At 34.2% G+C, this 17,471-nt stretch overlaps 1 protein-coding gene across 1 annotated transcript in view; it reads left to right on the forward strand.

Annotated features, from left to right (window-relative positions):
- Nucleotides 1–17,471, forward strand: part of LOC137927379 (uncharacterized) — a 41,109-nt gene that overhangs the window by 16,097 nt on the left and 7,541 nt on the right. Inside the window, exons 2-5 of the mRNA XM_068771178.1 lie at nt 7,439–7,622; nt 13,464–13,598; nt 14,340–15,107; nt 16,094–16,212. Of these exons, the coding sequence (XP_068627279.1) occupies nt 7,440–7,622; nt 13,464–13,598; nt 14,340–15,107; nt 16,094–16,212 (1,205 nt within the window). The 5' untranslated portion in view covers nt 7,439. The remainder of the gene's footprint in view (nt 1–7,438; nt 7,623–13,463; nt 13,599–14,339; nt 15,108–16,093; nt 16,213–17,471) is intronic.

Consider the following 17,471-nt stretch of genomic DNA (forward strand, 5'->3'; position numbering starts at 1 on the left):
CAGTGGCAGTCGTACAATAAAGTGCACCGCCCGCCAGCCCACTGATCAATGCGAATCACACAACCGCCACCGCCAAATTACTCAACACGTGTTTCACCCCTCCACGGGGCATCTTCAACAGTAATGTTACACCGATTAGTGCCAAACACAGAGTGTGTGTGTTGCATTGTTTGCCGCATACGAATTCATCAGCGGGCTGGCGGGCGGTGCACTTTATTGCACGACTACCACTGCATGTGCGGAAGTGGCTAAATATTGGTCCTTTTCTTACCCTACTTCAACACAAAGTATACTTTCGCTCAGTCCAAACTTCGCTTCCCAATCGCTCAAGAAATCACTGTCCAAATAACTTACCAAATAGTCACTTTGTATCACTGATCGTAGATCTTATATAACTCGAAAAACAACACTGAACTGTCGACATGGGTACACTTATTTATACTACGGATAAGGTTCTAGTAAGTTCGAGATAGTACTCGGTTAGAATTTCCGAGAGCCGTACACAAAAATTTATAAATTACTTCAAGGTTACACGTGTTCACTTCTTGATCCTAGGGTTCCGTGTTTATTGTTTAGAGGGTTCTGTCACATGTGCTTTGTAACAAAATTATCAACTCGGGAACAACGTGCAACAAAAAATTAATAGCATATATAGAAACATATAAATTACTACAAAATGTTACAATAAGTATTTTGGCTTGACATCACTCTAACATCTTTTCTTATATTTATGTCATAACAATTTAAAACACTTTGGAACTTCAGAGATTTTTCTCGATTTTCTTTGGAGAATTTTCTTTTTTTTGGTATCTTCTATTGCTGATTTCTACACGTATATTTGATCGTGTACACAAATTTTTCCTTACAAAAACCAGAAGGTTGTATAAATGTCACTATCTTTGTCAGAGAATAAAAATATACTTATTCAAGTTAAAATAATTTCACTGCTTCTGTCTCACACTTTCAGACATTTTGATGTTCAAGTCTAAAGATCTGCAATGGTTTGTCGTAAAAGAAATCTGTGGGATTCTTCCCAGTGCTGGAAGGTCTTGGAGATAATAGCAACACGAAGTCATAAATAGAAGTGTTATTTCAGTGTATTCATCAAACTTAGTTCATATTTACACCAATACCTCGCTTTGCGTCGTTTCGTCGTCGTTTTTTTTTCAAAGTTGCGTCGCTGCTTAATTAGTACTAATTTTCACTGTGCGTCGTTAGATTTTCGAGGTTGCGTTGTTTTGGGTTCGAGTCTTTAATGTTTTTTAGAAATTTTCTTCTTTTTCTAAACGATGGCAACACTTTTGTTTTATAATTGCGCCATGCCATCAAAACTCGGGCATTCCCTTTCTAACTGTTTTCTGTTTTGCTAATTTTGGAGTTCGGTTTCAATTAAGTAGTGTGTTGTGCTTTTTTTTTAAAGAGAATAATAAATTTATATAAATTTCATCGTGTCGTTTCTGATTACAAAAAAGGTAAATAATATTCCAATTTATTTATTGGCACAGTTAAATTATTATTGTTTTTTAAATGTTTACTTTGTTCAATTTTCTTTTTAAAAAGTAGCATTTTCGTAACCCTGGAACCTATCTTCGATCTTTACATGGTTTGCCATAGAGAATCTTGATTCACTTTGCGGCGTTTCAATATGCGTCGTGTTTTTTTGGAACGTAACCACGACGCAAAGCGAGGTATTGGTGTATACCGATTCAATGTTCGACCAATTAAAATCGTCCAATCACAAGCCGCGATTTTTGTCGAGCGCCCTCTTTCGTCCGATGTATGTAAAGAATTATATTTCTATGGAATTCCCCTTTTTGTTAACGATAAAACCTTATCGAGAAGAAACATTGACTTTACAGTACAAACGTTTCTAGTTGGCGCGCGTGACCTGATGGGAAACCTCGTAAAATCAACGTAGCGAACAACGTGCTGGTGTACAAAATAAAATAATAGTTATAACCAATTCAAGTTAATTATATCTTATCTACCAGAGCAAGATAGATCTTTCATATAAGTTACAAGATTGAAAATATTTTTTTATGGCCTCCGATATTGGTGCCATCTCGTTCCTTTTTCTTATTTATGGGACAGGGACGTTTTTATCTTTTAATGATTCAATTTCTTTTCTTTTTTATTTCCACGCTCTTCTGTCATACTTCACATCATCTATCTTTCTTCTACTTACATTCTACAATTTCTATCTTTCTTTTACTTACTTTCTACCGTTCATTCATCGCTTTACTTTTTTCGCCTCGTTCCTTACTATCACATCTTTTGGTTATCACATTATTTTTACTTTATCTTATATTTTATTTTACATTCTATCACAGATTACATAGTTTTTGTTTTATTAACTTTATAATTATTTCTAATTGTTTTTAGCTAAGACCTGTATTAGTTTTGTTAATTATTTATTACATGTTTTGCTATTTTTTTGCAATAATCGAGGAACACTGGTCTGTCGGGTTTTTCTTCTATCAATGAGGCGATGGTGTTCTCACTTAGTTCTTACTCAACCTGCTTTCGAATATTGCAAAATGCTTAAACCAATATATTCAAGCTTTTTTTTAAGGTCACCGTTTTTCGGACCTCTTGTATTGCCCTATCTTATTGTGGTAAAGGGACCTCTACATTTTGAATTTTTTCTTTTAATATATATCACATAATGTAATATTCTTTTTCATTCTTAATTTCCTTCTTTGTATCGCCTTTCATCTTCTCCAACTATCACAGTTTAAGTCTTTCCGTAACAATGTATCACAGTTTATTTTTATTTTATTACCTTATTCTGTTACTTTTATTTTCTTTCTCTCTTTTCTGTTTTGGTAATTGAATAAGAATGATCTGCCTTCTTCTTTTATAATAAAGGTGATGCTCGTCGATCTTCCTTTCTAACCGACGTTCGAAGTTGTATCTAAGTCTTCCGAATGCAGGATAGTTGACCACCAGGTGCAGCACGGTCTGGTCCGCCTGCTCCTTGAGATAAAACCCGTAAAGATACTCCGAGAACACCCCATGACCCATGAGCATCTATACCAAGACCGTGTTCAGCTCAAATTTCCGAGTTTTCAATGCCGTCATACCTTCCATGTACCTCCTATTCCATTCATCAAGCGTTCCCAACCTAGGCTGCCACTTGATCAGATGGGGCATTCTTTTACTTTTATTTCACATCTTTTATGTGCCATGCCCTATCTTAGACTTTGTAAAATTCTTACGCTCCCCTATGTAACATATATATATTAAAGCGAAAAGGTTAAACTAGTCAAGCTTATTTTTGATTTCCCCCCCTAATAATTAAATTGCCCACTTGTGGGACGTGAACACCCACGTTGAGAAACACCGGTTTTAACTTCGTCTTTCTTTTACTGACACTCCTGATATATATGTATTTTAATATATCGAATTTCTTTAATAAATTCACTCGCTTTTACATAAAGAAAAACAAATGAAAAATATGTCGAAATAAAACTTTAATTGATAGTTGAATTTAAAAATGGAACATATTGAATGTTACCCTAACCAGCCAGATATAAATGTACAAGCAAAGATATAAATTTATATATGCTACCATCAAAAATAACTTAATTTTTTAAATATTTATTTAAGACTTCGTGTTGTCATTACTTCCATAATATACGGGCCCTAGAAAAAAAATCACAACCTCATATAGGAACCCGTAATATAATACTGCGGAAATAACTAAAATAGACAAAAAATTATTGTCTTTTTTAAATTGGGTTAAACTAAATAAATCCGTTATTTAGTTCGACCCATACGGAATTTATTTGTTTATTTATTTGGGTCAGAATTAGAAATTGAAATTTAAGCACCTTCCCGTTGTCAGATTGATCTGAAATTTGGTACACACATTTAATTTAGATGACAATGTAATATAATAAAATCAATAACATTATAAATCTAAGATGGCCGCCGATACAAAATGGTGGATTACGTATTTATCCTTAACCCCCTCAATATGGGTATCAAATGAAAGGGCTACACTAGTAAAACACGATGATTATGTCAAAATTTAAAATTCGAGATGAACGCCGTTCCAATATGGCGGACTAGGTACATATTTTTCCACAACCACCACAATATGGGTACCAAAAAACCGTTAAACTTAAAAGTTTTTTAAATATATTCCGTTACGTATCGTGGGAAGCGACCTGGTTAGTGTTGTACATCGAGGCGGACATCAGAATTGTCCAAGACAACAAGCGCAGCAATTGTCTGCAAAATTATAGCGTTACGTGTGCTGTTACGATAGCACCGGTAGCCCAGCGGTGGGGGACTGGGACTTGCGATCGTAGGTCACGTGTTCGATTATAATCTTATACAGTACCGCTTATAGAAAAACTGATATATTTTATACAAAGAATAAAAATAATTATCAAAAGAAGCAAATGATACTTGTTGTATCAGCTCCTAATAGATACCGGACTGTTTGTACTTCGTGCGACAGAGATAACGATCTACGAAGCCGAAATTAGCCGATTGTCTCTTTCCAAAGGTCGATGTGCATCATTTATCGCCGGGTACTGTAAAAGCTCTTTATTTGCAAAGATTATGTTCCATAAATATGTCGCGAATATAGAAACAGTGAATACGGAATGTCATCTATATAGGATATAGGTTCCTAGGTGACGAAATAAAAATAAAAAGACATATATATATATATATATATATATATTTAATTGAAGCCTTTGAATATTTTGATTAATTACCTTAAGGCTTAAACAGTGGTATGAATTTTGTAATTCTCTCTCGCTTGTCAGTATTTTTTTTTAATGACCCCCGCTATTGGGGGCCTCTCGTACCCTTATTTGTGGTGGGATAGGGACTTTATTAGCATTTAATGTTTTCACGTTATCTTTTATTTTCTCTCTCTTCTTTCATTATTCACATTCTCTTTCGGTCCGTTTTCTATCTTTCATGCTACATTTCTACTTTCTTACCCTTTTGCTCTGTTCGTCTATCATTCTTCCCTATTTTTCGATTTGTATTTTTATTTTACATTGTTACTAATTCTATAATTATTTTCTATCACAGTTTTTTTTTCTATTTACATTTTTAATCTATTTATCTTTTTATATTCTGTTTGCTTTATTTCTTTCTATCGCCCTTTTGGCGATCTCTTTACAAAGGGATATGAATGCCTGTTTGTCATCGCCGCCTATCAGGGAGGCCATTGTCTCCTCCCTGATTTCAACGCCAGCTTTGCCACTCTTAAACCTTCGCTAAGATTTTTCAAATAAAACTTCACGTTAGCGCGCGTTGAAGCCTCCAACGGAGGCTCCAATGGAGAATGCGAGTTTAACATTTTAGCATAACTTTTTTTTAGTCTATCTAATGGCATTTGCAAAGCATATTGGGTTGGATGCGTATTGGAGTCCTTTTATTATTATGCACACACACACACACACGCGTCGAGCACACATATATATAATGACGGCAAAAATCACATTAATAAGAAATATATACCCAATATATAAACATTACTTATATATGTATATATATACGCATATATAAAAGATGTCCACAATTGTACTGAATCGTCGATAGGTCAGCGGTAGAGTGAGACTTGCGATCATATGTCACGGGTTCGATTCCGGATATCTTATATAATTCACCTATTTATATAGAACCAGCTGATCCCGCAAACGTTGTTTTGCAAAAAAAATTAAAGTTTTTAATTAACAAATGTAAGATAAGGGTTGATCGTAGAGGGGTGAAAATTTAGGTTTGTATGTATTTTTGTATGCTGTATCATAATAAAATAAAAACCAAAAAAAAATGTCTAAAAAATTAAAAATAAAATTTAGGTGTGGACCACCCTTATCACTTAGGGGTATAGAAAATAGATAGTAGCCGATTCTCAGACATACTGAATACGCATGTTAAATTTGGTAAAAATCGGTCAAGCCGTTTCGGAGGAGTTCAAGTTCGAACACCGTGACACGAGAATTTTATATATTAGATTGACCTCTTAAAAACAAGTTTAAAAGAAGTCTGATGGAAGCGCTTTTTATTACACTGCGATCTCCAACCCGCCTGCCATGCGCGTCGATTATGATATATCCATCCATAGATATCTTTCAGAGTAGCTGTATTTACCCATAAGAGAAAATTGTGTAAGAAAAATTATAAAACGCTGTCGTGCCTCGCAGCTGGGAGAAGAAAGATCCGTATCAAATAGCAGCAACCATCTCCCAACTGTCTGCGTTTAGTTTAACCCTTAAATGCACGACTTTTATTTATACTTTAAAAAAAATTATCTTGCAGATAAGTACACTAAAATGCAGGGAAAAATAGAAAAAAAAATGTATATAATATTTTTTATATATACTTAAAAAAAAAAACTTATGTTGCAGATATACAACACTATGCATTTATTCTTAAGTGTAGTACTCATTTTACGTTTAAGTGGTATGTTGCAGTTTTACATCATTATGCATTTAAGGGTTAAGCGAAAAATAAATATTGTATAAAAACACTAGCGATACAAATTAGATTTAATAAAAAAAAAGATATCTTAAAGAGAGTCATATGCCTTGCACTGGTTTATTATTGTGTATATTTTTAATATTGTATCTCTGCAGACATTGTACTGCCAGAAAGTAACTGTCCTATTACATTCTAGTATATATATATATGTTGTGTACATATATATAATTTAGGCTTATATATTTGTATGACAAAATAAATACGTGCGAGGTCAGTAAGACAAGTCTTTTATTGTGTAATACCTCGTTATTTATCCGTGGGTATATAAAATATTCAAGTACCCTCAATAGTTTTTCAGTCATGTGTTTACAAATTTACACCTACCCTACAGTGATCAGAATTGTGGCGCTCAAATGTAATAGATTCTCCTCCTTCTCTTAAAGTGTTATAAAATTATTTTAAATTAATCTTTTAAGACTTTATGGGAATTTTATTTTTATTTATATTTGCAATTTAAATTCATTTTTTACCACGACTTTATGGTTATTCCAACGACTTTATCTTTTCTCTTGCTACCCTCCATTTTGTTTACACTTTATTTATGTTCAAATTTTTTTTTAATTCGACATTCAGAATTACTTTTCTTAGTGACGTCAAGTTGAGTTTATTATATATATATAATAAACTCTATACGATGTTATATATATATATATATATATATATATAAATATGTGTATATATATGTAAAATATTTCAGAGTAAACACTGTATACGAAATACAACGACTGACAAAATGTCACATAGGTGGGACCGATATAACGCTCTACGAAGCCGAAGACAGCCGATTGTCTCTTTCCTAAGGTCGATGTGCAATATTTATCGCCGGGTACATTATTTTAACGGGACTTTCGTCTAGGATTAAACAGGAGATTGACATACGAAATTATTGTTGATAAACTGTGTATTAAATCTATGTCTCTTTCATCAGAATGTTCCAGTACGAGAAGGAGAAGGGATCACCATCGCCGAGTTCTTGCAGCAGTAGACTGGCCATGTCGCCAGACTGGCAGGGATATGCCAGTTCTAGTCTCACGAGAGTGTGTGTGGAGAGGGCTCGACGACCACTGCCACCTAGACCCGTCTCCTGCGATAGGATCCCAAGTAAAACCACTGTAAGTACAGCTGAGATATTGTAACTGCCACTTGAAACATCATATTTCGTCGACCACTTTTTAACCTATCAATGCTAGAATAATTATATTATATACGGATGTCTTACACAGGTTGAAAGGCAAAATGAAATTTTATCACAGATGTATAAATACCTAAATATATATAAGTAAGAAAGGAAACACTGTGTTTGTCACTAATCGGTGTAACATAACTCCTGAAGATGCCCCATGGAGGGGTGAAACACGTGTTGAGGGCGGTGGCGGTTGTGTGATTCGCATTGTTTGCCGCATACGCATTTATCAGCGGGCTGGCGGGCGGTGCACTTAGTTGCACGACTACCACTGCATGTGCGGAAGTGGCTAAATATTGGTCCTTTTCTTACTTAGGATGGACTTCCGCGAGGTAAAGCCTGATTCCATTAAATACCTAAATATAAGTATTTCCATATGGAACAATAATGCAGTTTACCTCATATCACAGTTCTAGGATTTAGGATAGAGAAACACTATGTCGAAGGTTATATACTAAAATATCTTATGCTGGATGAATCTACCACGCACAAAAGGAGCATAGGATATTCACCTACAAGGTTTCATAAGGCTTTACTTTACATAAGTATAAAACACGACTATGTTCTTGACCAGTATTGATTCTTCTCCGGATTTTCTCATTTCTTATTTTTCATTGTACAAAGTAAATATCGCATCGGATCCAAAAGTAACTAGCAACATATATTAATCAAAGAAGTTAATATCACAGTATATCCTATGAGCTGATACTTCGGAGTAAAGATGCTGATATTGAAAATATATATGTTCTGCAAAAAATTACTTTCTTTGCTATTTATGGTTTAAGACCGCAAATCTCCTTGAGATATTTGAATAGGTACTATAATATCTCGTATTTACAAGTCAATCAAAAACAGTCCGTACCAAAGTTTCGACTGCAAAAAGATTCTAATTCATTTTTAATAAACGGAAACAGATTTTTTTAATTAAATTCCGCAAAACATTATTGGAGTAACATACAAAATTCAAAACGCTTATTAAAAGTAAATTGACGGAAAAGGCTTGTTATTCAATAGAATATTTATATATATTTGCTTGTAGGGTGGTGAGTGATACTGTTAAAAGGAATAAAACAATTTAGATAAGTAGGTACAAAATAAACTGCACAAATAACTAGTCAATTAATAACAGGAAAAATAAACTAAAAATAGAATAAGAAAAAAGTAGTATTGTATTAAAAATGTCAAACCCAAAAAAGGAAACTGTGAAATAAAAAAAATAGGATAAGTAATAAAAGAAATGTACCTAGCCACCTAAGAGTAATAAGATGAGGGAAGGAAGGCGATGAAAGCAAGAAGGAATGAAAGAACAAAATGAAAGATATTGTGATGGAAAAAGGTAAGAACAAAAGAAATTGAGAAGAATGAAAGTGAGTGAAGAATAAAGATTAAAATTTGAAAAACTTATTTGTAAACAAAGACCCTGATCCCAACATATTAGGGGTACGAGGGGCCTTTATAAAAAATATATATACACACACATATATATATATATATATATATATATATATATATATATATATATATATGTATATATTAGGGGGACCGGAAAGTAATGTCGACATACAAAAAAGGTAAAGGTAGACGGCAAAAGGTTGTTGATAACGAAGGTGAATATATTGTTGATTAGAAATAAAAACTTGCTAGAAATGTAGTCGTGTGAATTTAACTTAAGAAAGCGACATTACTTTCCGGTACCCCTAATACTACAACCTGATTTATATAAATAAAAATATTTGAGTTTCTGTTTGTAATATTAAAATTACCGCTGTTTACTATATACATATGTGTATATAAAATTTTTTTTTAAAATTTTTGTCTGTCTTTTTGTTCCGGCAATTTCTGAAACAGCTTGACCGGTGACGTGACTTATAAAGGAAGTTAGCTGATGTAACAATAAGTAACTTAGTATACATTTATTTTATAAAAGCTCTTAAATAAAAAAGTAAAAACTATTTTTTTAAATACCACGCAGACGAATTCGCGGGTACAGCTAGTTTAAAAATAGAAAACAAAATATATTTCATTACACTTCACAAGTCAGCTATGACGGAACGAAATAACATAAAAAGAGATTTCCCTTAGAATCATTACTTTCATCGGATTTAAAAACAAAAAATGGACTCATCTTTTATTATTTATTTACTTTATTGGAGATAAACAGTTACAAAAGGCAGTAAGAAAGTACAAACTTAGAAGCTTAGAAATATAAAATTAGTTACAGTTGTTACCTTATAACTATCTCACTGAGAACATATAATGATTTATAGTCTAACAATGAAAAAACAAAAACATTACTAAACAGGGATCAAAGACTATGGTTTATATATTTATATTATGGTTTAAATTGCATTGTATGTACTCAATAATTTCGAACGAAATTGTTTTTTAAAAGATACGAGAGAGCACGAGAATATATCAATATCACTAACATATGAATTATGGAGGTCACACATCCTGTATAAGGGTGCACGTTTACCGATATTTGTCTTAGCCGTTGATAAAAAAAGAGAGATCTAGATCTAGAACGCGTTCTTGCTGCAGGAATTCGATAGTTAAATTTTTCTATGGCGAATTCGTAGTTCAAGTGAAATCTATTTATTTATTTTTATTTTCATATATTAAATTTCTTCAGTCTACTTGTTATGATCTAACGTTTGAAATTGTCATTTAAAACTCATGATCATTATGAAGGGAGATAATTTTTTCTAGGTTGGTAGTACTGTATATAACTTTAGCCAAGCGTCTGTTTTTCAAAAGCAGAGTTACCCAAACTTTTTTGTGTCGTAGACCCCTTGCCATGTTTTTCCGTGTTGGGTAGACCCCCTACTTACCTGATATTGATTTCCTGTAAATTTCTAACTGTAGTGAAGTTTAGTGTTAAAAACTTAAAGTAAAAACACATGTTAATTTATACATTTATTAATTGAATTTAAATTAAAACTATTCAAAATAAAATTTTGTATCTGTTATGTAAAATATACGTAACATTAAATAAACACGAGACTGCGACTCTCAGGTTTTTACAAGTTCAAAATGTATTTCGACCACAAAGTGAATACCAACATCCTACAACTTACACAATTTTATTAACATATATAATCAATTTTTTACTTCATAGGTACTTTTATAAACAATGTAAATGTTTTAATATTATAATATAGTATGATGTAAGTAAATAGGTACTATCAGTGTATGTATTGAGATCCACTATCGTGGACCCCCATTTTCATTTCATGGACCCCCAAATTTTTTTTCGCTGACCTAGACCCCTTGCAGGTTGTCACAGACCCCTAGGGGTCGATATAGACAACTTTGGGAATCACTGATCTATAACATAAGCCAAGTGTTTGAAAAAATGCGATTTGATTGTTGATTAAATTAACATTATATGAAGTAAGATACAAAAGGAACGCTGATGTAACAGACGGACAGAAACTATTTAACAATTCTTTATATATACATTATAATATCAAACATATAAATGAATCAACAAACCAAATTAATTCCATTTCGATCAACTAAAAATTATTTAATGCTATAATATGATTTATTTAATAATACACCTATCCCCCGATTTACACGGTAGATACGTTCCTGAGAAAAACGTGTAAATCGAAAATTTAAAATTTTCAAGTCAAAACCGTGTAAATCGAAAAACTTGCAGAAAATGCATAATTTTGCTATTTAACAGTTGTGAAATATTTTTTAAAATTTTTTGATGTACACGGAAATAAAAATAAAATGCATTGACAAGTTAAAATATTTAATATATTAAATATATTACAGATGAACAAATATTAAAACCAAAGGTGTTTCATTATCCTTTATCACTGTCAGAAATTACTCTCATTCTTTTTTTCGGAATCGAAGTTTCGAATTCACACAGATGGTAATATAATCGGTTATTAAAACGAAAAAAAAAACTTATTTGGAAAACCGTGTAAAACCGAAAACGTGTAAAACAAGTACTGTGTAAATCGGGGGATAGGTGTAGACTTCTAATTTTAGATATATAACTAAGAAAAGTAAAGTCTGAGATATCTTGTGGTACTTTATTATATATATGCACACTCAGACATGTGAAGGAGTTGTTAAATTTTTGTTCCATTGAATTTTTTTCATATATAAAATACGACTATGTTCTTTACCAGTATTGATTCTTCTCCGGATTTCCTCATTTCTTATTTCTCATTGTTCATAGTGCATATCGTATCGGATCCAAAAGGAACTATCAACAAGTATTAGTCAAAGAAATTAATATCACAGTATATCCTAAGAGTTGATACTTCGTGGTAGAGATGCTTTTGATCATACGATGCATTTATCAAAAGGTTTAAATATCTCAGAGTTTTTTTTCATGGCCCCCGTTATTGGGAGCCTCTCGTACCCCCTATCTTGTGTGGGACAGGGACTATTCAACATTATTTAATTTTTTCACAAATTTTTTTATTTTCATTATCGTCTTTCATACATCGTATGATCTTTCGTTCTTTTCATTCTTGCCACAATTCTTCTGTCTTTCCCTTTCGCTCTGTAACGCCTTTCATACATCCCTCATTACTCTTTTACATTTTTATTATTTTATTTCTACATAGGTGAATACAATATCACTTGGTTTTACATTATTTTTTTTTATTTTTGTTGTTATATTTGTATTAGCTTTTATTTCTATCTATTACTATACTTATTATTTTTCTACAGAGTAGGAGGAACTCTTCTTTGGTTCTTTCTTCTCTTATCAGGGAGGCTATTGATTCCTCCCTGATTTTCACACCAGACCGGCACTCGAAGTTGAAATATCTCAGAGTTAGTCGTTCAACTATAGTATATCCTGATTTGTATCTGACTTCTGGATGTTCAGTAAACTTAAGATCAATGCGTGGAGGCAGTTTTGACACGATTGAGAAGATAAAAACCTAAAGATCTCGAAGGCTGTACCCGAAAAGGAATGTTCCGACGTTTACTAGGAAAGGAAGTGATGACCAAATGTATTTTATGTCGATGATTACTTTAAAGGTGATAAAATTTGGATGAATAAATAAAGTATTTATATTTTATAAACAAATAAATTTAATTGATTCTCATATTGTAAACAATTTGCATTTCAGTTTATCTTTATGTTTGTTTTGTAAAAAAAAAACTTATAGAATAAATAACAATAAAACAATATTTATGTAATAAGTTCCCTTAAAATTTTTCACATATATATATATTTATATATATATGTGAAATTTTTTTATTTTATTATATATATATATATATATAATGATTTATGTTGAAATCTTTCGATCTTCTTGGTGTGTGAGGTTCAATCCATTGTTATGTCTCATAGACAAAATGTTCAAAAAATAATTTTAAGAATTTTTTCGGGCAGTGGTAGCAGCGGTATAGAACTAAGACCCACCAGCCCGCTGATAAATGCGCATGCGGCAAACAATGCGAATCACACAACCGCCACCACCAAATCACTCAACACGTGTTTCACCCCTCCACGGGGCATCTTCAGGAGTTATGTTACACCGATTAGTGCTAAACACAATCATCAGAGACTCTGCTTTTGGCACTAATCGGCCGCATACGCATTTATAAGCGGGTTGGCAGCGGTGCACTTTGTTGCACGACTACCACTGCATGTGCGGAAGTGGCTAAATATTGGTCCTTTTCTTACTTATGATGGACTTCCGCAAGGTAACGCCTGATTCCATTAAATTAGATATAGTTTAACATGGTGATGGTAATACTCTCTGAGTGACATTGTAACATTTTGCAGGTTCCGTTAAAGGTGTGGATCATTGCCAGTGCATCCTGCTTCGCAGTATGCGCAGCCCTGGTGCTGGCTACTGTGGTCATCACCAAGTGGGGCGCCACGGAGACTTACACCGCAAGAGAGATATTCGAAGCACCGGTAACATATATTTCCATATCTCAATGGAACTGCTTCTCCTGTTTCAACTCCTCGGAATGAGAGAGTCGGCGATTTGGTCGTTGATTAAATTAACATTATATGCAGTAAGATACAAAAGGAACGCTGATGTAACAGCCGGACAGAAACTATTTAACAATTCTTTATATATACATCATAATATCGACCATATAAATGAATCAACAATCCAATTTGGTTCCATTTCGATCAACCAAAAATTGTTTAATGCTATAATATGATTCATTTAATAATATACTTTTAATTTTAGATATATAACTAAGTATATATATTATTATATGTACGCACACTCAGATACGTGAAGGGTTTGATAACTTTTTAAAGACTTATACATATACATATACCATATATAGTACCCGGCGTTAAATATTGCACATCGACTTTTGAAAAGAGACAATCGGCTAATTTCGACTTTGTAGAGCGTTATCTCTGTCGCACGAAATACAACGACTGACAAAACGTCACTTAGGTAGTGTGGTATATATATATGTATATATATATAGCATAGAGTATTAAATCATTCAATATTCCTTTACTCTTGTTATCTCTGTACCTCCCAGGGATGACAGGTAGAGAATGGCTGTAAAGCATTAAATCCACCATCCAATATAAATTATAAAAGAATAAATAAATAATTAAATCTATCTATGTGTCTTACTAAATAGATGACAATAAATACTTGAATTTCAAATTTGTCCCATCCAGGAACCAATCTATTCGAATCCGCGACCAGCGACAGAAAAACCGAGGCCCACAACAACAACAACAGAACACATTCCATCAACAACAACAACACAAAAAGCATCAACAACAACAACAATGGAGATAAACAATGAAATACAGAATCCTATTCTAGAAAAGTTGTCAATATTCAAAAACATTGTCGCTAATAGGGAGAAAATAAAAAAATCAGACGAGAATCTAGCTTCCAAACCACAAATACATCCGCTCCACGACACCACACTCCACCACCCGGAGAAGAGAATAGAGAAGAAGGACCACGCGAAGTACCCGGAGATGAGCCCAGAAATCAAGTCGAACTTAAAAGAAATTGTCCACAACAAACAAATCTCCGGACTTGGACAACACGAGACAGATTACTACGAAGAATATTACAACGACGATCTTTATCAGGACTACATGGAGAGTAATTCCATGACCAGTTACCTGATAGAGAAAGTCCAAGAGTTGCACGACTGGATCACAACCGACCAGGACTTTAATACGACGAAAAGAGATTCAGGCAACCAATTCGGACAAGTACTGAAGGCACTCAACGAAAGTCTGATAGAAGGAGATGCATCAGTGATAATGGAAAAACTAAAGGAGATATACTTTGGAGATAATTACACTCAAGCGAATAGTTCTAGGAAGATTATATCTAGTAATAGAACGGATCTGTTGTCTTTTGGTATTTTAACGCTAGATGTAATGCTGTTACACAACATACAACTAATGGCGTGGGAGAACCAGGTGAGAATATTCAACTTACTAATTTAAATCTAGTTAGATATATATCACTAGGAATAAATCACAGAAAATATTTTATTCCAACCTGCCAATGTTCATATAAAATAATCATAGATAATTACAATTGACTATCAATACAACTTCATAAGTTGGTTTTTCTTTCAGAAAATTTCCGAAAGCATAAACACTGGTAGCTTTTCGGTAGAAATGTAGAGAACATTGTCCTATGCGTACCAATTATGGTATGCATATAAAACAATATATGTACAGTTGCATAGATGTGATCACATCTGTCTTCCAAGCGTGGCGATTATGTTTTATATCCCCTATAGATATCTTAGGGTTAGGCTTGCGATGTTATTATTTAATTGAATCAGGCGTTTTCTTGCGGAAGTCCATCCTAAGTAAGAAAAGGATCAATATTTAGCCACTTCCGCACTTGCAGTGGTAGTCAGTCACTCATATTTTTTATAGCTAAAATCAATAGACATATTAAAAATTAAATAATATATCTAATACTATCATAAAAAGTAAGGTGAATTTGTTTATAAAATCTAAGTCCTTCCGTCCAAAAAAACCTACTTTTTCCAACGCTTTTTCAAGTCCTAGAAACAATCGGAATAGTTCTTATTTCGATAGAGCCTTCAAGATCTTCCGTTCGGTTTTTATCTCCTCGATTGGGTCAAAACTGCCTCCACGCATTGGTTTTTAGTTTACTGAACAGCCAGCAGTCGCACGAAGCAAAACCAGGATATACTGTAGTTGAACGACTAACTCTGAGATAATAAAACCTTTTGACAAACACTCTTGGCTAATGTTGACAGTTCTACCAACCTAGGAACGAAATTACCTGCCTTTTAGCACAGAAGTTTTAAAAGACAATTCCACCTTCCTTTATGAACACAGCATTGTGACTCTTATAATAAATAGAAATTTTCAAGTTCACACGGGAAATATTTAATAATATCCGTTTGTAAAACTACCCACAGGAGGCTTCAAGGTTGAAGATGATGAAGGACCCCGATGTGTTCGCCTTCAACGCACTGTTCCTGGAACCTGGAAAAGTTGAAGCGCAGAAGAACGAAGTATATCATCACGAGATCACTTCGTAAGTACCTATGATATTCAACAGACAATGCAAAACTTAACCTTTTTTTGGATATTTGGACAATCTTCAGGGTAAAAGATACTCTGATCTCTGAGGGGAGAACAGGGGAGGTCGTCTTCGTTTGTTTTGGTGGAGTCGCCGGATCTTCTACGGAACTTGCAGGTGCCAGTACTGTACCAAGACACTTTCTAAGGGAGCTATATTTCCTCCGGTATCCTCACTGCATCACAGCATCACGAGACCACTTCGCGATGCTGCTCTTCCAGGTTTGCATTAAGTGGACGTAGACGGCCCCGACCCTCAACATCTGCGAATCCTAAAAGGAATACCTTCGCCTATAGTGAACCCTGGCTATAGGTTTGGGCCGACGAGGCGACTTCATAACCTTTTTTTTTGGTTTCGGGGGGGTAAATCTTCCGGACGTTCAAGATTCCCCGCCTCTAGGGGGAAGACAGGGGTATGTGGGTTATATATAATATATTATATTCCCTCTACGCTATACGGGGGACCGCGGTATCTCTCGGTCAGGGATCGCCACGCGGTCTTCCCTCGTGCCGTGCTATTCTAGATAGCCCGTCCTGGAGTATTCGTGTATAGTTCACGTTACCCCCGAAACTCTCGTGGTACTATCACGATGGTTCGAGACCACGTCGAACCATCGTCCACCTCAGAGTCGCCGAAGCTAGTGGGAGTTTAGGCCCCCCACCCTAAACTCCCGCGACTCCGAAGGCCCCGTATATGGTAGGGTAGCACCATTCACCGGGGGGCCGTCGCAAGGCGCGTGCCTGCGCTGATGGCGTCGTCTTCGAGCGGGATCTGTCCTCTGCCGATCCCGTTCAATATATATTTGAAAGATTTGAAAGATTTGAAAGATTTGAAAAGATTTATTGACAAAAATTATTTACAGTTTAGATTTGGCGATATAGATTAACAAAGTTTACTTATTTCTAAAATTTCTATTTCCTATAACCCTCACACTAGGCTAAGCCTGTGTCGTGAGGATTATGTATAGATGAGTTATCACTATTTTTTTTTTTTTTTTTTTTAGTTTAGCCGATTTAAGTCCAGGTTATTCTCGAGTTCGCCATAGGACAACGAGGCAAGCCAGTTTGACACGATATTTTTTACCTCGTAGATTTTCTTGTTTTTAATGTTACAGTGCATCGCCACTCTGTTATATGTAAACGCCTTGGCAAAGAGACCGTGGCGTTGCGCGAAGGCAGTATTCACCACTGGCATATTCACTCTGTAGACCCTTT

The sequence above is a fragment of the Battus philenor genome, unplaced genomic scaffold (assembly GCF_028537555.1).
Source record: "Battus philenor isolate CCGP_79_NKW_IND1 unplaced genomic scaffold, ilBatPhil1.0.hap1 SCAF_30, whole genome shotgun sequence".
NCBI lineage: Eukaryota > Metazoa > Arthropoda > Insecta > Lepidoptera > Papilionidae > Battus > Battus philenor.